The sequence below is a fragment of the Mytilus galloprovincialis genome, chromosome 4 (genome assembly GCF_965363235.1).
Source record: "Mytilus galloprovincialis chromosome 4, xbMytGall1.hap1.1, whole genome shotgun sequence".
Taxonomy (NCBI): domain Eukaryota; kingdom Metazoa; phylum Mollusca; class Bivalvia; order Mytilida; family Mytilidae; genus Mytilus; species Mytilus galloprovincialis.
The window spans coordinates 74,109,379-74,136,591 of NC_134841.1; the positions used below are offsets into that span (position 1 = coordinate 74,109,379).

A 27,213-nucleotide genomic window follows, 5' to 3' on the forward strand; every position below is an offset into this window, starting at 1 on the left:
TTATATGTTATTTGCTCAACTAATTAAAATCATCTGTTTCTCGGAAGTTTTGAATACACTGTTTCACATTTTGTCACATCATATCACAGTTAAATTTTAAATGTGTAGTACATGACCTATAGCTAAATGGCTAAAGGCCTTTAGTCAAGTATTTATAATTCCATATTCCTTCTTGGTACAGCTTGGCTATAAAATTGCCCCGGACAGCTAATTATTATCATATGCCAAATTTAACTGTCTCAAGTTCATGTTCAATTAATCTAGGCCTGAATTGCGGGAAAAGTTTTATAGTGTTGAAGTTGAATCTAGACAAAACACGCATTCTTTTTTTGGTTTCAAGATTTATACGGATCGAACAATGGAATATGAAGCAAAGAATGATATTGGATTGATGTCGCTTATACCAAAGCTTTTAATTAAACTTTATCGCCGGAAAATCGTTGAATATAAGTTGTTCTCATTTCATCTGGGCGGGGACGAAAACTGAGAGGCGAAAGATACCTATTAAAGGACATTTAAACTCATATTCCGGTCTAACTGAATAAACTGAAAATGTCATGGCCGAAAAGCCCTGAAAAATACCAATAGACAAATAGACATATAACAGTGTGCAAAACACATACAAAACTAATGACTGGCCGTTCCTGGGAGAAAAATTCAAAGACTGAATTTTCGCGGCTCTCCCTTGATATCATTTGAGAGAATGGTCTTGAGAAATGATGATAGTCCGTCGGAAGGGGACGATAAATGGATAACCCGTGTCAAGATCGAGAGCCATATCTCTTGCACGTAAAAGACACCCTTGCAGATTTCGAAACACTTGTTATTAAATGTACACACTGTTGGTTTTTTTCATTTTTCATTTTGATATCGTTTTTGAAAAACATGTCTTTTGATGTCTAACAATTTATAAATCTTTAGCATAAACTGTGATCCATTATTATCTGTCTTTCGAAATAGTATTCATATATTATTGTTAAAATTGAAACATTCATACTTGTTTTTGTGCTTTATTACAAATGTCTATAATTATCTGAATTTGCAAAATACTTGTCTGAAATTTTAAAAAAATTAATGTGCATAACTTATTTCATCGACCCAAAGTTGTCTTATGCCAATACAATATTTATATATTTTCCCCGGGCGCTGTTTTTTCTTCCCCAGGCGCTTTTTCTTTTCCACGGGCGCTTTTTCTTCACCCGGGCGCTCCCGGGCGCTTGTTTTTTTAGGACCAACTGAATACCATGACGGGTGTCGAATTGATATTTAAATTTCAAGATAGCCAGAGACACATATAGATATACGTAGCTTACCGGTATAGTTTAAATAATTATAATTAAAGGACCTCCAAATGTGTTTTAAATGAAAACTTAATTCTAGATTATGAAAAAAAAATGCAATAATAGAGTACAGAGAAATCTTATTTAGGTGATGACCGGTTCTGTAATAAAATAAGCAGTTTATTGGCAATTAATAGTTTCCATCGGCCATGCAGGATATATAGCGTTAAAGACTTGTATTGGAAACAGTCAGACTTCTCAGGCAAGACAATAGGACGAGGTATTGAAGCATACAATAATTGGATTTTTTAAATTTTCATTTGGGTACGCTATAACTGAGAACTTGAAGAATGAATGTTACAAAATTAACGTGATTGCTGATACATTGGGATAAATAAATACATTGTCTACTTGGGGTAACATAGATACATCGACACATCATGACCTGGCTTGGATAACAAAAACAACGGTATATCATTCGGCAACTAGGAATTCGGTGTAGATAACCTGCATCGGAGGGTATAGCGTACCATTTTTTTTATCGCCTAACTGTTATATAATCGATTGAAATTTTATAATATTATAACTCTTTTTTTTAACATTTTGCGAACATAAATTAATTGGGATGTGCCAGGGGCGGATCCAACCATTTTAAAAAGGGGGGTTCCCAACCCAGAGTAAAAAGGGGGACAACTATATGCTGCCATTTAAATGCATTGATCGGCCTAAAAAGGGGGGATTCCAACCCCGGACCCCCCCCTTGGATCCGAAAATGTGTGCCGACATATTCTACTGACGCTTGAAGTGCAAAAAAAAAACTATACTGAAAACCACTTAAAGTGCATTTAATTTTACTTTGAAGAAATAGCATTCCACCCAAATTGTACACAAACATACAAAAGAAAAGTAAAAACATATTCGGCAAGCCTTTAACAAAAACCTCAAGATATTCAGTAGTACACTAGTGGTGAGTGTCAGCAGTCATTTCACATTAGTAGATGATCAGTCTGGTATTGTTCATTCTGTAACGCAAATAGACTGGCTATACGTATGCTTCTTTCTATAGCAAATTTAGAAATAAGAAGGAAAAAAGCTAGATTAACTATGCTATATAAAATAAATTGGGGGTTGGTTGAGGTTCATAAGGACAATTTAACAATATCTGATAGACGTACTAGGGGGAAACATAAATTTAGGCAAATATCAACAAATAAAGATTTCTATAAATTTTCATTTTATTCTCGCACTATTTCGGACTGGTACCCACTACTGAAGCAATAGGTATGTCTGACACCCTGGAATCCTTCAAAACATTTGAAGGATCCACAACAACTTATTAAACTACAAAGCCACTGTACATAATGTATATATGTTATTGTTAATGATTTTTCTTTGTCATATTATTTTAAATTAAGTCCATATGTACATAGCACACAAGTTCCGGGAAGTTTTACACTCCTACCTAGGAGTCTACTCCCGTATTCGGAAGAAGAAGCATTATCCCCAAGTTTACCACTCAAGTGAAAACATTTTATTGCTGTATCTAAGAGATAATCATTTCCATTATACTCACACTTGCTGAGGAAGGCCCTCGAGGGAAGACATTTCTCCAAGGACAATCAGTATACTGGCAGCTTTTAGTAAACACACAAATGAGTAAGAGAGAAATAAAAGAAAGGGCATTGTAGCAAATTAGGTAACGCAATATATCCCGGCATTTTTTTTTAACTTTTCTAGTTCCTCCGTATATTTTGTCGTATACACATCAAGACATTTTTTTTACATCTCACACCTATAAGTCAAAGTTCACTGTGTATCAAAGACTTTTGAATAATTATTATTTTAATTCATTTGATAATAATTTAATTTTGGATGTAACGCGTCTTCTGATTGGCTGACGTTATTTTGTTATCAGCCCATAGACATAGTTTTGTCATGTGACCGTGATGTTATCAACGTTTTTTCATGGTTTTCCAAGGTTTAAAATGGAATTTCGAATTAAATTATAAGAAATGACTTGAATATTTTTTTCTGTCGATTCGAAATAACATTAAAAAAATGTGGTGCACACTGTTAAATAACCCGCTATGCGCGTTATTCAGTGTGCACCACATTTTTTATGTTATTTCTTCATAGACAGAAAAAATATTACAGTCATTCCTTAAATGTTTTTTTTTTTTTAATTGGCAGAAACGTCTCTTTTACATTATAAGGTAGTCAGCTTGGAACAGCTAAACCGTTTTAGGGGGAGGGGGTTCTTTTGTAACAGCCACTATGTTCCGTCAGTTACTTTGTTCCGGCGGAACTTTTCAACTAGTTATTACGTTCCGATGGAACTTTCCAACCAGTTATTTTATTCCGAGTGCAGTCGAAAAGTTCCGGAAAAAGTAGCTAATTGAAAAGTTCCGGAACAATGTAGCTAGCCTGGTTGAATAGTTCTGGCGGAACAGAATAACAAGTTACATCGTTCCGAATATACCATTCGTCCTTTTTGTAGAAAGCGAGTGAAGAATGAATATCAGTATATATAAGAGCAAATCATTAATTTACAAGAATACCTAACGCACTGAAGCCAGGGATTTCTTTGGGGACAAATATGAAAAAAAGGCATGGAACTTTATTTTTGGGGAAATAATGAAAATGTTTTTAAATTTTCATGTACTTAGGGGGAAGAACAAACTCCCTCAGCCAAATTAAAGTTTTACTTCATAGCTCACATAAAACGGAATAAGTTATTATCATGCAAATTTAGCATTCATAGTATCCTTATGAGAGGGAAGAATATTATACCCCCTCCTCATGTGGATCTTTGCATCAATTCTCCAAATGGAACTTTGTGACTGGTTGATAAGTTCGGGCCGTTGGAACTTTTGGGCTAGTTTGTTAGTTCCGGTTTTGACTTATTTCCAAAGAGGAACTTTGTGGCTAGTTTTATGAGAACTCAAATTTTGTGATGACAAACTTCATTTTTGTGATGACAAAAGTCAATTTTGTCAAAAAAGTATGCAAATATAAACTTATTTGCATACAAAATTGACTTTTGTTACCTGATATGGAAATTAAAACACAAAAGTCAATTGTGTGAGACAAAACTGACTTTTGTGAGACAAAATTGACTTTTGTGAGACAAAATTTACCTTTGTGACGACATTTTGTCAATTTTGTCTCACAAAAGTCAATTTTGTCTCACAAATGTCAATTTTGTCTCACAAAGGCAATTTTGTCCCACAAAAGTCAATGTTGTGTCGCAAAAGTCGATTTTGTATGCAAATTAGTTGACAGAATACAAACTAAACTAATTTGCCTACAAATTTGACTTTTGTCGCCCAATATTCAAATTAGGTAACAAAAGTAAAGTCTTTGTTACAAAAATGAATTTTGTCATGACAAAAGTAACTTTTGTCCACTGAAAGATAATTTTGTATGACAAAATTTAAATTTCAAGTACGCTACAAATTTTGTTCACCTGAACTCATTTTTGTCCAATTACAAAATTGAATTTCGAGTACAAAACCACAAGAGTCCCATTCGGCGCCCCGTACGCGCTGGTGCAGATCGAGTTTCTTTTCCATGAATTTTCTGTTCCAATATATTTTGAAGATTCGATATTGCTGGTTGGAATGTTTCCATAAAGAGGTCCTGAAAGAATATAGAATTTGTAGATTTTACATTATATACTCGGGAAAACTCCATTACTAGAGCACTTTAAGGAGTTTCTGTTTTTTATAGCTATTTTAAAACTATTTAGCCTGGCATCCGGACCTAATCTTATACTTCTTCGATAGGTTTACTCTATTGTCGTGCAGTCAGCCTACCAGGATCCCAGACTACTGTATATACTACTGGCTTACTGAATACAGAGATGTTACAGTTTTTTTTTCGCCAATGATTTGTATTTACTGTATAGTCTTACTATACAAATCCGTGTTTCCTCTAATTTGCTAACTTAATCTTTGATACCCTAGATGGTAGTTTTGTAGAATGTGTTGTTCTATTCTATATATTTTTCCAGATTCAACTGACGTTAAGCACCTTCGTATAAATCTGTTTTCTAAATTCGTTTTGTTAAAATAATTGTTGAAGATAGTCTCCAAAAAAAAATCATTTTAAGTATATATAGTATATATGAAATATTTTGAATTATTTAACTCGTGTATACAACTTTAGGTCAAACATTTTTATCATATGCTTTCTTGTTGTTTTAATTCTCCATTAAAGATGTAAAAAAAATTACACATTATTTAAAGACTATTACGTCATCTGTCATATGACGATTTCGTCACTGTCATTGCAGAAATTGTTTGAACGAAGATCTCGTTTATCTAGTTGTTTACCATGGCTTTTTGTACGATTACATCTAAGGCTTGCCTCATACTTGTCAGTTTAGTATTCTGGGTAAGCAAAGTGCTCAGGAACAAGTAACGTTTTGTTTGCATTTTTTTTGCCATTTTGGTCTTATTTTACTTTGACACTAGTCCGAGATTACTCTGACGTCCAACAGGTTGGGAACAAACCCCCTGAATGGTAATTATGCCATTCTGCCCAATTATGATTTAAATCCAGTCTAAGCAAAAATACCCCTCTATAGAGTGATAATTTTACCCCTCAGGCCTCTATAGAAGGATTATCCCTCTATACATGTATAATCACCATATAGAGGATTTGTTCCCAACCTGTCCAACGGCTTTCCCACGGCCCCAGCTTGTCTGACAAAACAGCCGTTGGATGTCAGAGTAATCTCGGACTACTTTGACACTTGTCTCTGATTTTATTTTACTTTATAATATAGATTTACATATACCTAGTACCCAACTCACCTTTTTGAGAAATGAGACTTGATCATCCAGACCTTTCAAATATATTACTTATCATTCCCTGCCAGGAATCCCTGGTCGGTCTCATTGGGGTCAAAGCGTGAAGCAGGATTGGCTGAATTTTCTAAGCATGGCACGTGAAAGTCGAATAATAAAGAGTGAAAAGCAGAAACAAAGTCTGCTGGGACACAAGAAATTACGTGCGCTGTACACCTTATCGCTATTCCCAGCTGAACAGATAATCTGTACCGCTTAACTATTGACGTCATACAACAATCACTTTTCAATTGTGGCGTCGGATATTTTGTATAATGTCATCAAAATTTTATGGGAACCTGTGTGATGTCCAGTAATGTTGGACCAATAGCAATATTAAAGGTGTACATGTATTATGGCAACGAGAAGTGGAATACAAGATTCTCACTAAAAAATAAGCGGGATACAGGATCAGACCCTCCCTAGTGAGACCCCCTTCCTGGTTTGTCTATCCCGCTGGAACTGTTATCATATATTGTAAATATATTTAAATCATCTACATGTACAAAAAATTGTACATAATCATGTATGGCACCTTTATCTCTGTTGTCTGAAACTTTTGCAGTGAGCCATCCAAATAGGTCAACCATAAATTATTTCGTCTACACATAGCGGTAAATTTGGTACCATTTCAGACAAATGGACACGTATATAATTTTGGTACTTTGTTTTTTCCCCATTATTTATTGTTCCTCTGTTTAGACTCAATTAACTGAATGTTTCAATCACAGTTTATCATGTCCTACCATTATAGTTTAACTTTTATAATACTGATGATGACCTTTTTTGCATTGATTGTTTTGAAGAGCATTAATGAAGAAAGGAAGGATTTCAAAATAATTTTAAGTTGTAGACATTTTACTCATTAGAAATAGAAAAGAATCTTTAACAAGTGCAGGCAGGAATAAATAACTCTAAAACAAAATTGTGCAAACTTCTGGTTATATATCCAGTCATACAAGTATGTTTACTAGAAAACAATGGTTATATATAGGTTGTATTATGAAAATTATTGATGTTGTAATGTTTATATGCCCTTTGGAGCTCATAATTGGAAATAAAATATCTGCTTATAGTTGTAAAATTAAAAACATTAAAATAAATCTATGTTAGTTTGCAGGTACAGTACTTGGTATGATCTTGATCAGTACAGTTAATAAACATTTATTTCTGGTTTTAGGCAGCAGCAGCAGGACTCTTCTTTATAGGAGGATGGGTATACAATACTTACCACCATTACAATGAATTGACGACAGCCAATTTGACGTTGATTCCAGCATCAATCATACTAGCAGCTGGAGTCTTCATGTTCATTCTTGGTATCGTTGGATGCATTGCAGCATGTAAAGAAAATAAAATTTTACTGGCTGTGGTAAGTTTTATATCTTAGTGGTTAAAAGAGTTCTGTATAATGTTACATTTGTAAAATACATGTCGGAAAGTTCAGAACTCTTTTGTGGTTTCAGAGATCTATTTATGTATTTATACATAGTGGGTAACTGCTTGTAAATAAGAGCAAGAAATTCAATCATTTATTCATGATGGGTACAAATGTATTTAACAAACAAACAATAACAATGATAATATACATGCAAATAAATATGGATAGGTAACAAAATTATGTATTTTTATGTTGTGCCAGACATTCTTATATCTTATTTATAGATTTAAAAAAAAAGTTTGACAGATGATCTTGCCTTGGGTAGAAAAAAAATAGTAATTGACAAGAACAAAAGTACTGTACAAATGTATGTTTTTGCATTAATAACACCCAATCATTTGCACAGAAGAATGTCAAAAAGAACATACAAAATCATGGTTACGGTAGTTTAAACAATATTTATTCAGATAAATCAACATTAAACAATATTATACAAATGAAATAATATTAAGGATTCAGAAATAAGCTATATCTGTCTCCTTGAAAATCATGGTTATCATGTACATTATTGTCTACGACCACATGACACAAGTCATGTCTTCCCTTTCAAAATAATGTTGATTGTAAATAGATGAAGTAAAGATGTATATTTTATATATTTCAGTTGTTTACTGTCTTGTTGATTATTCTGTGTGCTGAAGTAACTGCTGCAGGTCTTGCCTATGGCTTTAGAGAGGATGTAAGTATTTATCAAGAGAAGAAAAGGATGAAAATCACCAACCTGTACAGATAATCCTCAATCTATGAAAATGAGAGTAAATTTCTTCTGTGCAATATCAGATCGATCCATTTACATACAAGAAAATATCGGATGGATCTACATGTATTTACAAACAAAAAAAACCATGCTGGTCAGCTTAAAATTAATGTTTGAAATTATGTTTTGAGAGCAATTTTACAAATAATGACTGATATGCATTACTCAGTATATTGTTTGAAATAAGTTATTAAATGATCATACTGTAATTTTGCATAAAGTGTTGGGTTTACTCGACTCCAATCTTAATTGACGAGGATTGTCAGTTATCCTATTGAAGGTCAGTGGTTTTCACCGGGAATTACGGCTTCCTCCACCTATAAAAACTAACTGCCAGGAAATAGCCTAAATGCGGTGCTTAAAAGTGGTGTTAATCATGAGTTGCTTTTTTCATAAATTCAGGGTTCTCACTAATAATTTTTGAAGGCAAGGCCAGGGACTCGTAATTTTTGGCCATGGTGAGTCCCAACAGTAAGAAGATATTTCATGCAATATAATTTATCATATTTAGGCTCTAAAAGAGCAATGAAATGACAATAAATTCAGATTTCTTTTATTCTATTGTTATAAAATGATGATATGTGTGTTCAGTTTTTACAAACTATTTCAATTTTGATGCATCTTTGAACTCATCAGTTTTGAGAATGATGAGTCCAGACAAATTTTCATGAGTCCTGGACTCGTGGACTCGCATTAGTGAGAACCCTGTAAATTTACAATTTGTACGCTGTTTCCTTTATGTTATGTATTTATTATATGTGTACAACAACAGAAGTTACATGTAAATACATATTTATTTATATAACAAAAAACTATTAAGCAATACTTTTCTGCTTAAAGATTTTAACTAATGATGATCATATGATACTAAATAAGAACATTTTCACCTTGTGTTTCATATTGAATTGACAAAGCATACTGTTAAGCTTTGTTATTTATTGTACTTTAGGTTAGAAAGGCTGTCAATGATGGTTTAGATGATGCCCTTAAGAAATATAACGGTACCATGAAAGATCAGATGGACTATGTACAGAAAGAGGTAAGACAGACATGACACGGTGGTCACATTCTTTTTTTTTCACTAGAGCTCTACAAAAAATGAAACATATCTCCATGCAGAGATGCAAAAAAAAAAAATCAAACAAGAAAAATATGTATTTCATTTTGACATTCATGTACATGTATATTTTTCAATAAAGAAGAAGGAGAAATTAGCATTACACTTTTAAAATACTGATTAATTTTCCAAAATGACAATTTTCTAAAATACACTGAAAATGCTGATGTTTAATAGTGTGGAGATCTAGAGATGATGACACCAGGGAAATATGAAAACATACATGTACATTTATTCTATTTACATAAAACATTTTCAAAACAGTGCAATAAGGGAAAGCTTAGGACTGATGATTATTGACATATATTTACCAGTCGGGTATGGATTATCAGTTCCATAATACACTGTTGCAATTTACTATTTCGAGGTCATAATTTGTCATAGTAGCTGTCAAAAAAACATATATCACATGTAAATATATGATAAGTGTTTGAGCAGACATAGAATATAAATTGAAATGGCATACATTTAAGGTTGTTAAAATTATTTAAATTAAGGTAATGAAAAATGGAAGTTAAAAGAAGGTTATGTATTCTTTTTTTCAGCTTAAATGTTGTGGAGTGAGAAATGCAACAGACTGGAGTAGTTCTAAAGGTTGGAACAATACAAAAACCGTCCCAGAAAGTTGTTGCATGATGAAGAACTGCACAGTAGCTGATCGTTCACCTTTCAGCAAGAAAATCTATCAACAGGTAAAATTTGGGTTAAGTTAAATAAAGCTACTCATCACAAAAATGTTTCTGAAAAGAAATATTTTAAATTGTAATGAGTAATATAATTGAGAATGGAAATAGGGAGACAACAACCTGACCAAAGATCAGAAAACAGCTCAAGGCCACCATTGATAGAATCCTTTGCAAAAATGTTAGTTTGTTACTCGATTTTGATAAATTTGAGGCTATTAAAAGCATTGCATTTGAAAAAAGAAGGATAAATTAAAAGAGATAGTAAAAGTTATCTCTTAGCTCTGTAAATTAAAAAAATGTTACCTGTCAAACGTACGATTGTATCAAAATTAGACACAGATATTTTTACCTTATTTCTACATAATACTTTGCATATTAATCATATTTTTATACTACTGCAAAAAATTTTGCGTTGTATAATGCAATCATGTTGTCTTCGTCTGCTTCGTCGTCTGCTTCAGACACATTTAGTTTCCGGACAATAACATTAGTTTTAGTGAATAAATCTCTATAAATTATTATCAGAAGGTTCAATACCAAAAAGGAAGGTTGGGATTGATTTCGGGGTTATAGTCCCAATAGTTTAAGATAAAGATAAAGATAAGATAAAGATATTTTATTTCCTAATCATAGGGCTCATAACATATAGAATAATACATGTCAAAATCCGTATCGCATGCTGTATCACCACGAGAAACCAATATCAGTCCCGAGGGCCGAAGGTCCCGAGGGCTGATATTGGTCGAGTGGTGATACAGCATGCGATACGGATTTTGCCATGTATTATTCTGTTTATCATATATTTTAATAAAATTAGATTAATGGGATATCCCTTTTTTTTTTAAATCGTCCGAAATTATAAGCTAGAAAAGAACATTATGATTTTCCTGTATTTTTCCAGCTGACTTGTTTTTTCTATAGACTTCCTTATTTGCTTAATATCCACATTGTAATGTCCTCTATAACCTTATTACATTCTCAATTTATATTAAAGGCCATGTTTTAAAATGCATCTACTAACGGTACTGTCTAGGCTATTATTTCAACTAAAATTAATATTTATCAAATAAATATCATAAGATGTAGAAATATTTAAAGTTTTATTGTTTATTTGGCGATGATATTATTCCTGGAAAAATATCGATTTTAGTTGAGATGATAGGACATTATTCAGTGGAACTTATTTTTTCCTATGCAAGGAAATACAGCAACTGGACGTCATAGGTCAAACGTTGACGTCATTCGAATTATGATGTCACGCCAGGTATGCGATACGGGTTTTGCTATGCGATACGGGGTATGCGATACGGGTTTAGCTATGCGATACAGGGTATGCGATACAGGGTAGGTGATACAGACTGGAAAAAAGAACCTTTATTAGATATACAAAATTGCTGTATTTTGTACTAAATATATGATAAAAGCATGTAATCACATAAAGTAAAAATAAAAAGCCTTTCTCTCCCACTCGCATACACTCACACATACAACTATCGTTCTGATTAAGGATGATTGATTTAACAGTACAACATGTAAATGAAAAATAAAATACAGATAAAATACACGAAGGATAACTCTTACTGCCCAGAAAAGAAAATAAACCAATTCAAGTATAATGTGACAATGAACTGGTGAAGACTATAGTTTAAGAATAGTTTAGGAATTAGGGGCCAAAAAGGGGGCCCAAAATAAGCATTTTTGTAGTTTTCAAACAGTAACTTGTGTTTAAGTGTATGAATCTCTCTGAAATTGTACCACAAGTTTCAATACCATAAAGGGATGGTTAGTATTGACTTTGGGGGGTTATGGCTTGAAATGTTTTGGAATTAGGGGCAAAAAAAGGGGAAAATAGTCAATGGACAATTAAGACAATTTAAAAGCAGTATGAGGGAGGTAATTTAGAAACATTTAACATACTATGTTAGGTATGTTCGGATTTAACTCCCTTACACTACTTGTTAATTATGTACAATAAAATGTCAGGTTTTGGACTAATTGCAAAAAAAACTAGAGGCTCTAAAGAGCCTGTGTCGCTCACCTTGGTCTATGTGAGTATTAAACAATGGACACAGATGGATTCATGACAAAATTGTGTTTTGGTGATGGTGATGTGTTTGTAGATCTTACTTTACTAAACATTCTTGCTGCTTACAATTATCTCTATTTATAACAGTACTTTCTGTGGAAAATGTTATTGAAAATCTTCAAATTTTAAGAAAATTGTTAAAAATTGACTATGAAGGGTCATAACTCCTTAGGGGGTCAATTGACTATTTTTAGTTCTTACTTTGCTGTACATTATTGCTGTTTACAGTTTATCTCTATCTATAATAATATTCAAGATAATAACAAAAAAAACAGTAAAATTTCCTCAAAATTACCAATTCAGGGGCAGCAACCTAACAACCGATTCATCTGAAAATTCCAGGGCAGATAGATCGTGACCTGATCAACAATTTTACTTCCTGTCAGATTTGCTCTTAATGCTTTGGTTTTTGAGTTATAAGCCAAAAACTCCATTTTACCCCATGTTCTATTTTTAGCTATGGCAGCCATCTTGGTTTGTTGGCCGAGTTACCGGACATATTTTTTTAACTATATACCCCAATGATGATTATGGCTAAGTTTGGTTAAATTTGGCCCAGTAGTTTCAGAGGAGAAGATTTTTCTAAAAGATTACTAAGATTTACGAAAAATGGTTAAAAATTGACTATAAAGGGCAATTACTCCTAAAGTGGTCAACTGACCATTTTGGTCATGTTGACTTATTTGTAGATCTTACTTTGCTGAACATTATTGCTGTTTACAGTTTATCTCTATCTATAATAACATTCTAGATAATAACCAAAAACAGCAAAATTTCCTTAAAATTACCATTTCAGGAGCAGCAACCCAACAACGGAATGTCCGATTCATCTGAAAATTTCAGAGCAGATATATCTTGACCTGATGAACAATTTTACCCCCATGTCAGATTTGCTCTAAATGCTTTGGTTTTTGAGTTATAAGCCAAAAACTGCATTTTACCCCTATGTTCTATTTTTAGCCATGGCGGCCATCTTAGTTGGTTGGGCGGGTCAGCGGACACACTTTTAAACTAGATACCCCAATGATGATTATGGCCAAGTTTGGTTAAATTTGGCCCAGTAGTTTCAGAGGAGAAGATTTTTCTAAAAGATTACTAAGATTTACGAAAAATGGTTAAAAATTGACTATAAAGGGCAATAACTCCTAAAGTGGTCAACTGACCATTTTGGTCATGTTGACTTATTTGTAGATCTTACTTTGGTGAACAGTATTGCTGTTTACAGTTTATTTCTATCTATAATAATATTCAAGATAATAACCAAAAACAGCAAAATTTCCTTAAAATTACCATTTCAGGGGCAGCAACCCAACAACGGAATGTCCGATTCATCTGAAAATTTCACGGCAGATAGATCTTGACCTGATGAACAATTTTACCCCCATGTCAGATTTGCTCTAAATGCTTTGGTTTTTGAGTTATAAGCCAAAAACTGCATTTTACCCCTATGTTCTATTTTTAGCCATGGCGGCCATCTTGGTTGGTTGGGCGGTTCACCGGACACATTTTTTAAACAAGATACCCCAATGATGATTATGGCCAAGTTTGGTTAAATTTGGCCCAGTAGTTTCAGAGGAGAAGATTTTTCTAAAAGATTACTAAGATTTACGAAAAATGGTTAAAAATTGACTATAAAGGGCAATAACTTCTAAAGTGGTCAACTGACCATTTTGGTCATGTTGACTTATTTGTAGATCTTACTTTGCTGAACATTATTGCTGTTTACAGTTTATCTCTATCTATAATTATATTCAAGATAATAACCAAAAACAGCAAAATTTCCTTAAAATTACCATTTCAGGGGCAGCAACCCAACAACGAAATGTCCGATTCATCTGAAAATTTCAGGGCGGACAGATCTTGACCCGATGAACAATATTACCCCGTCAGATTTGCTCTAAATGCTTTGGTTTTTGAGTTATAAGCCAAAAACTGCATTTTACCCCTATGTTCTATTTTTAGCCATGGCGGCCATCTTGGTTGGTTGGCCGGGTCACCGGACACATTTTTTAAACTAAATACCCCAATGATGATTGTGGCCAAGTTTGGTTAAATTTGGCCCAGTAGTTTCAGAGGAGAAGATTTTTCTAAAAGATTACTAAGATTTACGAAAAATGGTTAAAAATTGACTATAAAGGGCAATAACTTCTAAAGTGGTCAACTGACCATTTTGGTCATGTTGACTTATTTGTAGATCTTACTTTGCTGAACATTATTGCTGTTTACAGTTTATCTCTATCTATAATAATATTCAAGATAATAACCAAAAACAGCAAAATTTCCTTAAAATTACCATTTCAGGGGCAGCAACCCAACAACGAAATGTCCGATTCATCTGAAAATTTCAGGGCGGACAGATCTTGACCCGATGAACAATATTACCCCGTCAGATTTGCTCTAAATGCTTTGGTTTTTGAGTTATAAGCCAAAAACTGCATTTTACCCCTATGTTCTATTTTTAGCCATGGCGGCCATCTTGGTTGGTTGGCCGGGTCACCGGACACATTTTTTAAACTAAATACCCCAATGATGATTGTGGCCAAGTTTGGTTAAATTTGGCCCAGTAGTTTCAGAGGAGAAGATTTTTCTAAAAGATTACTAAGATTTACGAAAAATGGTTAAAAATTGACTATAAAGGGCAATAACTCCTAAAGTGGTCAACTGACCATTTTGGTCATGTTGACTTATTTGTAGATCTTACTTTGCTGAACATTATTGCTGTTTACAGTTTATCTCTATCTATAATAATATTCAAGATAATAACCAAAAACAGCAAAATTTCCTTAAAATTACCATTTCAGGGGCAGCAACCCAACAACGAAATGTCCGATTCATCTGAAAATTTCAGGGCGGACAGATCTTGACCCGATGAACAATATTACCCCGTCAGATTTGCTCTAAATGCTTTGGTTTTTGAGTTATAAGCCAAAAACTGCATTTTACCCCTATGTTCTATTTTTAGCCATGGCGGCCATCTTGGTTGGTTGGCCGGGTCACCGGACACATTTTTTAAACTAAATACCCCAATGATGATTGTGGCCAAGTTTGGTTAAATTTGGCCCAGTAGTTTCAGAGGAGAAGATTTTTCTAAAAGATTACTAAGATTTACGAAAAATGGTTAAAAATTGACTATAAAGGGCAATAACTCCTAAAGTGGTCAACTGACCATTTTGGTCATGTTGACTTATTTGTAGATCTTACTTTGCTGAACATTATTGCTGTTTACAGTTTATCTCTATCTATAATAATATTCAAGATAATAACCAAAAACAGCAAAATTTCCTTAAAATTACCATTTCAGGGGCAGCAACCCAACAACGAAATGTCCGATTCATCTGAAAATTTCAGGGCAGACAGATCTTGACCCGATGAACAATATTACCCCATGTCAGATTTGCTCTAAATGCTTTGGTTTTTGAGTTATAAGCCAAAAACTGCATTTTACCCCTATGTTCTATTTTTAGCCATGGCGGCCATCTTGGTTGGTTGGCCGGGTCACCGGACACATTTTTTAAACTAGATACCCCAATGATGATTGTGGCCAAGTTTGGTTAAATTTGGCCCAGTAGTTTCAGAGGAGAAGATTTTTGTAAAAGTTAACGACGCCAGACGACGACGGACGACAGACGACGGACGACAGACGACGGACGACAGACGACGGACGACAGACGACGGACGACGGACGCCGGACGCCAAGTGCTGAGAAAAGCTCACTTGGCCCTTTGGGCCAGGTGAGCTAAAAAAGGGGAGGGGGTAGTAGTTTTCAATTTTCTTTTCCAAATTTTTGAAAAGTTTGGAGAAGAAATCTTTAATTGCACAATATTTTGCAATAGATTTGTAAGATCTTGACATTTGTTTTGTGTCAGAAACCCATATTATGTCAAAAAATTTGATCAAGATCCAAATTCAGAGCTCTATCAATCTTGAATGTTGAATCCATACTTGTCCCAACTGTTCAGGGTTCGACCTCTGCAGTCGTATAAAGCTGTGCCCTGCAGAGCACCTGGTATAGGGATGTAATGATGAATTGAACAGCATATTAATCTTATTTTGTAGGGATGTTATGATGAATTGAACAGCATCTTTGCTAAAAACCTTGGATACATATCTGGAGTGTCAGTATCCTTTGCAGTGCTGCAGGTAATATAATATTTAGACTGCAGTGATATTGTTGCCTTTTTCAAAACTACCTCTACCGTTTTTTATTAGGAAAATATGCGCCATTTTTATCAAATTGGGAAATTAAGAATAAACCATGAATTTGACTGGAACTTCAATTTGCAGACCCCCTTTCAAGAGGTAAACCCTCATTTGAAATAAGACCCTTTATAGTCAGTGATGATAATAGACCCTCAAATATGCACATATAGTCATTTTAGGCATGAAAAATGTATAAATGGGTGTTTTTCAGTTTGTATCCATGTACAATTACTACTGAAAATGCACTGTTTGGGAAAAAAATTTTCTTTTTGGGAATAATTTTAAGCCATTTTTTTTTCAAATTGGGATGTTTCTCCAGGGGATAAAGCCTGTATTCTCCGGTAATTTAAGGCAAACAATATCACTGAGTCAGACTATAGAGATGAACACTGTACATTAGAGGATAAAATAGCATAGTTGTTTTGGTTTGATTGGGGATATAAACAGTTAACTTCTTGGCTCAAATTTCAGTAAAAGTCAACGTATTTCTGAAGTCTAGTCATTGGAATTCAGTGATTTATATTGCTGGAGGATTTTTTGCAGTGTTTTTAACTAAATCTTTGATCAGAGAGTATTATATAGCACAAGTTTAGTTTGCTAACTGGAAATGTTTCACACCTGTCAAAAAATTGCAAACTTTGATATTGACAATACACATGTAAAATTGAGAAAGGAAATGGTGAATATGTCAAAGCGACAACCACCCGACCATAGAGCAAACAACAGCCGAAGGCAACCAATGGGTCTTCAATGTAGCGAGAATTCCCGCACCCGTAGGTGTCCTTCAGCTGGCCCCTAAAATATGCATAATAGTACAGTGATAATGGACCCGTAGGTGTCCTTCAGCTGGCCCCTAAAATATGCATAATAGTACAGTGATAATGGACGTCATACTAAAATACCCTTATCGAAGGATCGATAACTTTGTTTTTATAGGTAATTATCAGTTGGTTGGATATTTTAATAATCTGCCCTTTACACATCAATCAATTAAATATAATCAGCTTTGAATCAAGAATTGTTCTAATTGTCACACAATAAGAGGTGAAGAAAGTAAAAGTAGATACAAGGTTTTACTTCATTTAAATTTGAGTTGTCTCCCATTGATGAGTTATTTAAAAAGAGTCACCTGTACAAAACCAGTAAGTTACTTGATGTTTTTTAGCTGAACTGATTTGTTGTTATTTCATTAGTTTCCTAACATTTTACATATTTTGAACAAACAATTCTCAAATAATAGAATGGATAGACATTTATAAATAGAACTAGAGGCTCTAAAAAGCCTGTGTCGCTCACCTTGGTCTATGTGAATAGTAAACAAAGGAAGCAGATGGATTCATGACAAAATTGTGTTTTGGTGATGGTGATGTGTTTGTACATCTTACTTTAATAAACAGTCTTGCTGCTTACAATTATCTCTATCTACAATGAACTTGGCCCAGTAGTTTCAGTGGAAAATGTTGATAAAAATTTACAAATTTTATGAAAATTGTTAAAAATTGACTATAAAGGACAATAACTCCTTAGGGGGTCAATTGACCATTTCGGTCATGTTGACTTATTTGTAAATCTTACTTTTCTGAACATTATTGCTGTTTACAGTTTAACTCTATCTATAATAATATTCAAGATAATAACCAAAAACAGCAAAATTTCCTTAACATTACCAATTCAGGGGCAGCAACCCAACAACCGGTTGTCCGATTCATCTGACAATTTCAGGACAGATAGATCTTAACCTGATAAACAATTTAACCCAAAGTCAGATTTGCTCTAAATGCTTTGGGTTTTTGAGTTATAAGCCAAAAACTGCATTTTACCCCTATGTTCTATTTTTAGCCATGGCGGCCATCTTGGTTGGTTGGCCGGGTCACCGGACACATTTTTAGCTCACCTGGCCTAAAAGGCCAAGTGAGCTTTTCTCATCACTTGGCGTCCGGCGTTCGTCGTCTGTCGTCGTCGTTAACTTTTACAAAAATCTTCTCCTCTAAAACTACTGGGCCAAATTAAACCAAACTTGGCCACAATCATCATTGGGGTATCTAGTTTAAAAATGTGTCCGGTGACCCGGCCAACCATCCAAGATGGCTACCATGGCTAAAAATAGAACATAGGGGTAAAATGCAGTTTTTGGCTTATAACTCAAAAACCAAAGCATTTAGAGCAAATCTGACACGAGGTAGATTTGTTAAACAGGTGAAGATCTATCTGCCCTGAAATTTTCAGATGAATTGGATAACCCGTTGTTGGGTTGCTGTCCCTGAATTAGTAATTTTAAGGAAATTTTGCTGTTTTTGGTTATTATCTTAAATATTATTATAGATAGAGATAAACAGTAAACAGCAATAATGTTCAGCAAAGTAAGATTTACACATAAGTCAACATGACTGAAATGGTCAATTGACCCCTTTAGGAGTTATTGCCCTTTATAGTCAATTTTTAACCATTTTTCGTAAATCTTAGTAATATTTTACAAAAATCTTCTCCTCTGAAACTACTGGGCCAAATTAATCCAAACTTGGCCACAATCATCTTTTGGGTTAGTAGTTTGAAAAATGTGTCCAGTGACCCGGCCATCAAACCAAGATGGCCGCCATGGCTAAAATTAGAACATAGGGGTAAAATGCAGTTTTTGGCTTATAACTCAAAACCCAAAGCATTTAGAGCAAATCTGACGTGGGTAAAATTGTTTATCAGTTCAAAATCTATCTGCCCTGAAATTTTCAGATGAATCAGACAGCCCGTTGTTGGGTTGCTGGCCCTGAATTAGTAATTTTAAGGAAATTTTGCTGTTTTTGGTTATTATCTTGAATATTATTATAGATAGAGATAAACTGTAAACAACAATAATGTTCAGCAAAGTAAGATTTACAAATAAGTCAACATGACTGAAATGGTCAGTTGACCCCTTTAGGAGTTATTGCCCTTTATACCGGTAGTCAATTTTTAACCATTTTTCGTAAATCTTAGTAATCTTTTACAAAAATCTTCTCCTCTGAAACTACTTGGCCAAATTAATCCAAACTTGGCCACAATCATCTTTTGGGTTAGTAGTTTGAAAAATGTGTCCGGTGACCCGGCCATCCAATCAAGATGGCTGCCATGGCTAAAAATAGAACATGGGGTAAAATGCAGTTTTTGGCTTATAACTCAAAACCCAAAGCATTTAGAGGAAATCTGACATGGGGTAAAATTGTTTATCAGGTCAACATTTATCTGCTCTGAAATTTTTAGATGAATCGGACAACCCGTTGTTGGGTTGCTGACCCGGAATTGTTAGTTTTAAGGAAATTTTTGCTGTTTTTGGTCATTATCTTGAATATTATTATTGATAGAGATAAACTGTAAACAACAATAATGTTCAGCAAAGTAAGATTTACAAATAAGTCAACATGACTGAAATGGTCAATTGACCCCCTTAGGAGTTATTGTTCACTTCTTTATAGTCAATTTTTAACAATTTTCATAAAATTTGTAAATTTTTTACTAACATTTTCCACTGAAACTAATGGGCCAAGTTCATTATAGATAGAGATAATTTTAAGCAGCAAGAATGTTCAGTAAAGTAAGATGTACAAACACCTCACCATCACCAAAACACAATTTTGTCATGAATCCATCTGCTTCCTTTAATATTCACATAGACCAAGGTGAGCGACACAGGCTCTTTAGAGCCTCTAGTTTAAACTAGATACCCCAAAGATGATTGTGGCCAAGTTTGGATTAATTTGGCCCAGTAGTTTCAGAGGAGAAGATTTTTATAAAAGATAACCAAGATTTACGAAAAATGGTTAAAAATTGACTATAAAGGGCAATAACTCCTAAAGGGGTCAACTGACCATTTCGGTCATGTTGACTTATTTGTAAATCTTACTTTACTGAACATTATTGCTGTTTACAGTTTATCTCTATCTATAATAATATTCAAGATAATAACCAAAAAGAGCAAAATTTCCTTAAAATTACCAATTCAGGGACAGCAACCCAACAACGGGTTGTCCGATTCATCTGATCTAGGCCTTGACCTGATAAACAATTTTACCCCATGTCAGATTTGCTCTAAATGCTTTGGTTTTTGAGTTATAAGCCAAAAACTGCATTTTACCCCTATGTTCTATTTTTAGCCATGGTGGCCATCTTGGTTGGTTGGCCGGGTCACTGGACACATTTTTTAAACTAGATACCGCAAAGATGATTGTGGCCAAGTTTGGATTAATTTGGCCCAGTAGTTTCAGAGGAGAAGATTTTTGTAAAAGTTAACGACGGACGACGCCGGACGCAAAGTGATGAGAAAAGCTCACTTGGCCCTGTGGGCCAGGTGAGCTAAAAAAGAGATCGCAAAATCAATAAAGCAGATTTATAGTAGAGAAAAGTGTGTTCCATTGGTCAGCATTATATTTAATTGTGACAGAATTAAAATATATGTACATAGGTGTCTCTTATATCCATTCTTAAAGTAAATTGCACTTTTTCAGATCCTTGGCATGATATGCAGCTGCATCCTGTTCTGTAGATCAAAGGAAGTACGATATGAAGTACTGGGAGGACCAAACTCCGGTCTGAGAGTATGAATCTCTGCAGTAATTCTTCAACATCACAGCTGTGCATGTGCACATCATATCAGTTGTGTGTATTAGAGGATACATAGACTATGTACATCATACTTAACTGAAGTTAGGTGCACATGGAAACAATTATTATAGAAGTACTTATTTCTACTAGTTTCTATTGACATCTGTGTCATTGTTTTTTTACACTCATTGTGTTACTGTGATAATTATGATATCTCTTGTTATTAAGGAATGTGTCCAAAAACATTTAAATATGCAGATTGGTTTGTTACTATGGAAGTGCAGTGCTTTGGATAGTTTAGTAAAGTGTATCAAGAAAGCAAGCAGAAAGAGATTTTAGATGGTAAAAGGGTTTTAGAACTGGTGCAGTCTATGAAAAATGTGGCAAAAACTGTTAATAAATACTAGAACAGTAATGGCACAAGATTTCTGTTTTTTCTTAATGAGTAAATATTTTCATTTTTATAATTTTCTATGTGTCTTCATCTGAAATTGACAAATAATTTTAAAAAGTTGTAGAAAATAATTTACCTTAGTTGAGATTTTTCAAAACATATATGTATAAGTTAGCACATAATATAATATGCATAATATATACGACAAGGATCTAGTTAAATGAAAGTAAGCCTATTTATCTACAGCTGGGGTATGTTGATATTTGGAATTTTGCCAATTGTTCTATTTTTAGAACCAGATAATATAGGGTCATATTTTTGGTTTGGACTGTAGATTTAAGTTTACACTAGTGGTTAAAATTATACAAGAATCTCAACGAAATGTTATGTATGCATATCATTTGTGTTATTGATCTGCGAAAGTTGCTAAGAAAGATTTATAAGGAACTTTTTTCAAAATATTTTTTTTTAATTTATTCTAAGATCTGACAGATAATACAAGATTCCAAATGGATTTTCTCAAAAATACTTGAATAGTTAACATGAGTTACATTGAATGTTTGTGTTATCTTCAAATATAACAGTAAAAACAGCCTCCCACCAAACCATGAATTATACTTTGTTTTATTTTTTATGAGTCTCTTAATACTGTAATTTTATAAAATTTATTGAAAGTGCTATGTAACTTTTTTGTTAAAATTATGGATAAATGAATGTAAATAGTATAAAAAAAAGTTATGGTTGTTTATTAGCAAATTATTAAAAGCAGCTATATTTGTTTGTTTGTAAACTTATTTGCATTGCATATTGTTTTCTGCTTGTATTATATGCATCACAGTTGAAAAAGTGTTGTAAAAGTCATTCATATCAGAAATTATAATTTAATTTTATGAAAGGATGTTCGCTTCTCTATTTCAAAATGATAAGCTAATTAACAGACATTTAGAAATTGATAGTGTGTAAATAAAGGAACAAAAAAGCAGAAAAAATACAGGGTCTGTGTCCTTATTTTCAGATAAAAGCCATTAAATTTTTTTGCTGAAATGATTCTCCCTAGATTTTTCATATATTTAACATTTATACCTTATTCATTTAAAAAATATTTAAGAAATGACTGTAATATTTTTTCTGTCTATGAAGAAATAACATAAAAAATGTGGTGCACAATGAATGATGCACGTAACTGGTTATTTAACAGTGTGCACCACATTTTTTATGTTATTTTGAATAGACTGAAAAAATATAACAGTCATTCCTTAAATATTTTTTAAATGAAAAAGGTATAAATGCAATCAGAGGATGCATTAAAAATGTACATCCAAAATTAAATTATTCAAATATAAATGTCAAGGATTTTATCAGATTATCAAATAATCTTGTTAAAGTATATGTAATAAAATTATGAAAAGAAAAGTAAGGGTTAGAGGACCAAACTTTTAATGGCACTATATTGATAATACCAGAGGATTCCAAATATCTGGCAAAAATTCACAGACAAGAGGAGCGACTATCCTTAAACAATAATAAGGTCAAGTAGATCAGAAAATCGGGGGAAAATGTACAGTTATGTATAATTTTCAGTACAAATTTAACCATTGTTATACAATTTTATATGTGATATTGAAAGGTTGCTATTTGTTTTCTGAGAAGAGAGGACACTGATCCATCAGATTGAAGTGACTGTTTTGATAATTGACAACTTATAATTAGCCATTTAACTATGCATATCCAACTTAGCTGTCAGTATACATTCTTTAAAGAGTTTTATCTGAGTGGCAGATCTTTGTTAAATTAAATCAGAATTTGTCTACACAAGTTATATAGCTTGACTTGTGGTATAGTCAAGTTTGAAGGGTCTATTGATGTAAACCATATCCTGAGTGACCTCTAGATATTTTTTATGCCCCACCTACGATAGTAGAGGGGCATTATGTTTTCTGGTCTGTGCGTTCGTTCGTCCGTCCGTTCGTTCGTTCGTTCGTCCGTCTGTCCCGCTTCAGGTTAAAGTTTTTGGTCGAGGTAGTTTTTGATGAAGTTGAAGTCCAATCGACTTCAAACTTGGTACACATGTTCCCTATGATATGATCTTTCTAATTTTAATGCCAAATTAGAGATTTTACCCCAATTTCAAGGTCCACTGAACATAGAAAATGATAGTGCGAGTGGGGCATTCGTGTACTGGGGACACATTCTTGTTTTAAATGTTGTTTGGTTGCTACCTTGATGTTTACACTGTATCTCTTACTTTAATTTACTTTTACAAGTATTATCTTTTGACCTTTAAAAAGAAATACTTGATTACCATGAGTTATTTTGTAAAGGTTTCAATGTCGCATTGACATTTATAAACTGTAAATATTAATAAAAGGAGATGAAGAATATTCATCAGTTAGACAGCAAGTAAACAACATTAAGAGGTCAACATCCAGTCTTCAATAATAAACATGCTATTATAAGACGTAGAAAATTTGCAGTGGTATAATACTGTTTTTAATACTGTAAAACAGTCTATTGTTAAGATTTAAAGATCAGAAAATTTAAACATAGAGTAATTCCCCTTTTAATGTATTTTCATTTTGTATTGAAAAAATGCCCTATATTACATTACAATATTTATCAAAGGTACCAGGATTATGCACGCGTTTCGTCTACACAAGACTCATCAGTGACGCTCATATCAAAATAGTTATAAAGCCAAACAAATACAAAGTTGAAGAGCATTGCAAGAAACATTTTTTGCTCAGTTTATTTTATATTTATTCAAATATTGCTTATTGTAGAATGTATTTAATGTACTTGAATCTGCAGATATTTTTTATTTATACCGGTATACGTCACTTTGTTTTTGATAACCATTTGTATGGCTTTTTAAGTGTTTGTATTAAAAAAAATGTTGTGATAAATTCTTGTTATACATTTTATCGCCCAGAAAGGAAAATGACAAACCAGAACTAGTCAATGTGAATTGTAAATTTAGTTTTCTTAAAAATTTCAGTTTTACAGAGAAATGATGCATATATGAAGCATAAAGTGGTACATATCACACCATTACTGTTGATTTTATGGGGTCACTTTTAATATTGCTATATGAAATGTACATATGTTAGAAATGTGGTTGATGTTAATGATTGATTGACGGTCATGATTGATTGACTGATTAGTGATTGCTTTAGGCTGCATCAGCATTCATGAACAAGAGACTTTATCCCTTGAATATATAAAGGGTCAAAATGCCAGATACCCTAATGGAACTCGGGGATTTGTTTAAGCTCAAAACATGTAGAAAGCTGTATTCTTAATTTAGGTGTCAAACCACCAATTCACCCACTTCTTTTTAGAATGTTTGTAAAAGTCTTCCTTTCCTTGACAAAAAATAGTGCGTTTGATTTAATTATAAAAATATGGACATATGGTATGATTGCCAATGATACAACTATCCAGCAAATTTTAAATGAAGTAGATATAAGCAATTATAGGCAACCATACAACCTTTAACATTGAGAAAAAAACATACCATATAGTTGTCTATAAATGGCCCTGACATGAACAAATATGAAACAGTTCTATTGTTTACTTTAACTTACCAACAAATTTGCAAATTTAATAAAACTTTTGGTGAAAGAGAAATATATTTCGATCATTTGAGCCAAAATTTACTTTACCATGAGTTTGAATTAAAAATGAGAAAAAAAAAGCCCTGACATGAAAAAATATGAAATAATTCTAATTGTTTACTTGAGCTTATCAACAAATATGCATAAAAAAATTCTGGTGAAAGAAATAAAATTAAACCATTTGACTCAAAATTTACCTGTCCATGAATTTGCATTAAAAATGAGGATTAATGTGCTCCATGGTGCACTTATTTATGATTTCCAGAAAAAGGGAGTTATTTTTAGTGCTAGTTACCTTCGTAGCATTGGTTATTTGCAACAGGACTTTAAGCATTGGTTAGAAATTGGTATGTTGAAAGGTGATACAGTAACATGTACAATTCAGGTGATGCATGTACAATGCAGGATATACCTGGTTTCTATGAACGTAAACTTAAGGTGAAATATTTATAAACCTTGAAAATTGAAAATTTGGTTGAATAGATACAAAGGGATTTTGAATTGGTGTTCTGGCATTTAAAGAAAAGAAATTATTCCCCTTTCAAGTTTTAAAAGTGCTTGGTAAGGGTAAATATTTGACAGTTTTATACATAAAACCATGGCATGTACAATTGAACTTTATGTTAAATTTATTTAAAATTTAGAAAGTCCACATTTTGAAAATACTCCTAAACCACCTTCTGGATCTTAAAGAACATGAATATTTATTAAGAATTTCACTGTTAAACCTTGTTGATAATTTGCATCACCCAATTTATGTTTTATGTGAATGACTGTACTTTTAAACTTGTTTGAATTTATCAAGATTTTAAAGAAACATGGCTATAAGTCTAAAATACTCTCGGTTGTAATGATTGAATGATTGTTGTTTGCATAATGTCCTGTTACAAATATTTCATGCACATCCGTGTAATTTGGTTGACCTGGATGACTGCAGGTAACAAAAGTAAATAAGGATTTTTGCTTTGTATCAAACAAATAACTGACTCCTCAAAGACTTAATTTCCTACTGCTTGCAGAGTAAAACTTTGGCTGGCTTGCTTGCTTTGTCAGTATAAACGTTAGCTCAATTATTGTAATTAAGATTGACATCTGCAAAAATATAGACTGGCATTATTATACAAATAAATGTATTATATTTAAATTTGATTGAAAGTTATCCCAATCGGTAATATACAGTGGCGGATCCAGGGGGGGGGGGGGGTTCCGGGGGTGCGCACCCCCCCTTTATTTTTGCCGATCAATGCATTTGTATCGGGACATATGTTTTGCACCCCCCTGCACCCCCCCTTTGCCCTGGGTAAGCACCCCCCCTTTCGAAAATTCCTGCATCCGCCCCTGATATACAAACAAAGCAAGCAAGCTAACCAAAGTCTTACTCTGCAAGCATTAGGAAATTAGCTGTAAAGTGCGTTTATGTCCACATTCTGTCCCTGTACATTGCGGTGTATTTATACTTTCCGCACATCCAAACGGATGCATATTGGTAGTATAAGTTTTTTTAACCATTTATAAGAGGACCCCGTGCATGAGAACATATTTCTATGCCCTTATCGACCCTAAAGGAAAGATTTAGTAAATATCTTTAATTAATACAAACTTTTCCCCATGAAGCATTGTGGCAAATAAATACACTGTTTAGTATGGTGTTTATAATAAAATCAAGAGTGAGGTAGAGTATATACATAGTTTATCGAATATATCGGAAAAGCATGGTCAACACCAACAAAGTCTGTCAAGTGTTTATGTAATAAGTGGTTATAGATTATAGTATCAATTTTAATACGAGGGTTAGGTATATCCTGTCTACATCCGTCAGATACTTAATATCTGCAGATGCAATATTATTTGGAATCGGATATTGTAGATTAGTTTTTTCCTGTCAATTCATAAACAGGAAAGTGGATATCATGCACCCTGCGATATAAAAACCACAAGCTACCTTCTGTTTAAAATCAATATTATAGCCATACTAACATTTTTAATGAGTCAAAATTGATAACTTAGTTTTACTCATAGTTTGAAAACCCAGTTGATTCTTGAAAGCTAGTTGCGATCCGAGCGCTAACAGATATCCAACATTACTTCATACCCAAAGGAGATAATTGTAAACTTTTTTCAAAGAAAAATTCTTTCGAAATGAAGCCGGTAATACATCAAAACCCTAAAAGTCCTAAAAGCGACCATTACGCTGTATTGTATACCGTGTAGTCTAG

The 27,213-nt window shown here is 33.3% G+C and overlaps 1 protein-coding gene across 1 annotated transcript; it reads left to right on the forward strand.

The window, feature by feature from the left end:
* The first annotated feature begins 5,536 nt into the window (after positions 1–5,536).
* On the forward strand, positions 5,537–24,286 carry LOC143072923 (tetraspanin-36-like). The gene is made up of 7 exons (XM_076248092.1): positions 5,537–5,675; positions 7,311–7,502; positions 8,176–8,250; positions 9,278–9,367; positions 9,991–10,137; positions 16,274–16,357; positions 20,893–24,286. Exons 1-7 carry the CDS (start codon positions 5,616–5,618, stop codon positions 20,986–20,988), a joined length of 744 nt encoding a protein of 247 aa, XP_076104207.1. The 5' UTR covers positions 5,537–5,615; the 3' UTR covers positions 20,989–24,286.
* The last annotated feature ends 2,927 nt before the right edge of the window (positions 24,287–27,213 follow it).

Bases quoted from the DNA above. Each gene is read 5' to 3' on its own strand.
- LOC143072923 (XM_076248092.1), top strand. From the start codon at position 5,616: ATGGCTTTTTGTACGATTACATCTAAGGCTTGCCTCATACTTGTCAGT. The intron at 8,251-9,277 runs GTAAGTATTTAT...ATTGTACTTTAG, and splicing joins CCTATGGCTTTAGAGAGGAT to GTTAGAAAGGCTGTCAATGA. The intron at 10,138-16,273 runs GTAAAATTTGGG...CTTATTTTGTAG, and splicing joins GCAAGAAAATCTATCAACAG to GGATGTTATGATGAATTGAA.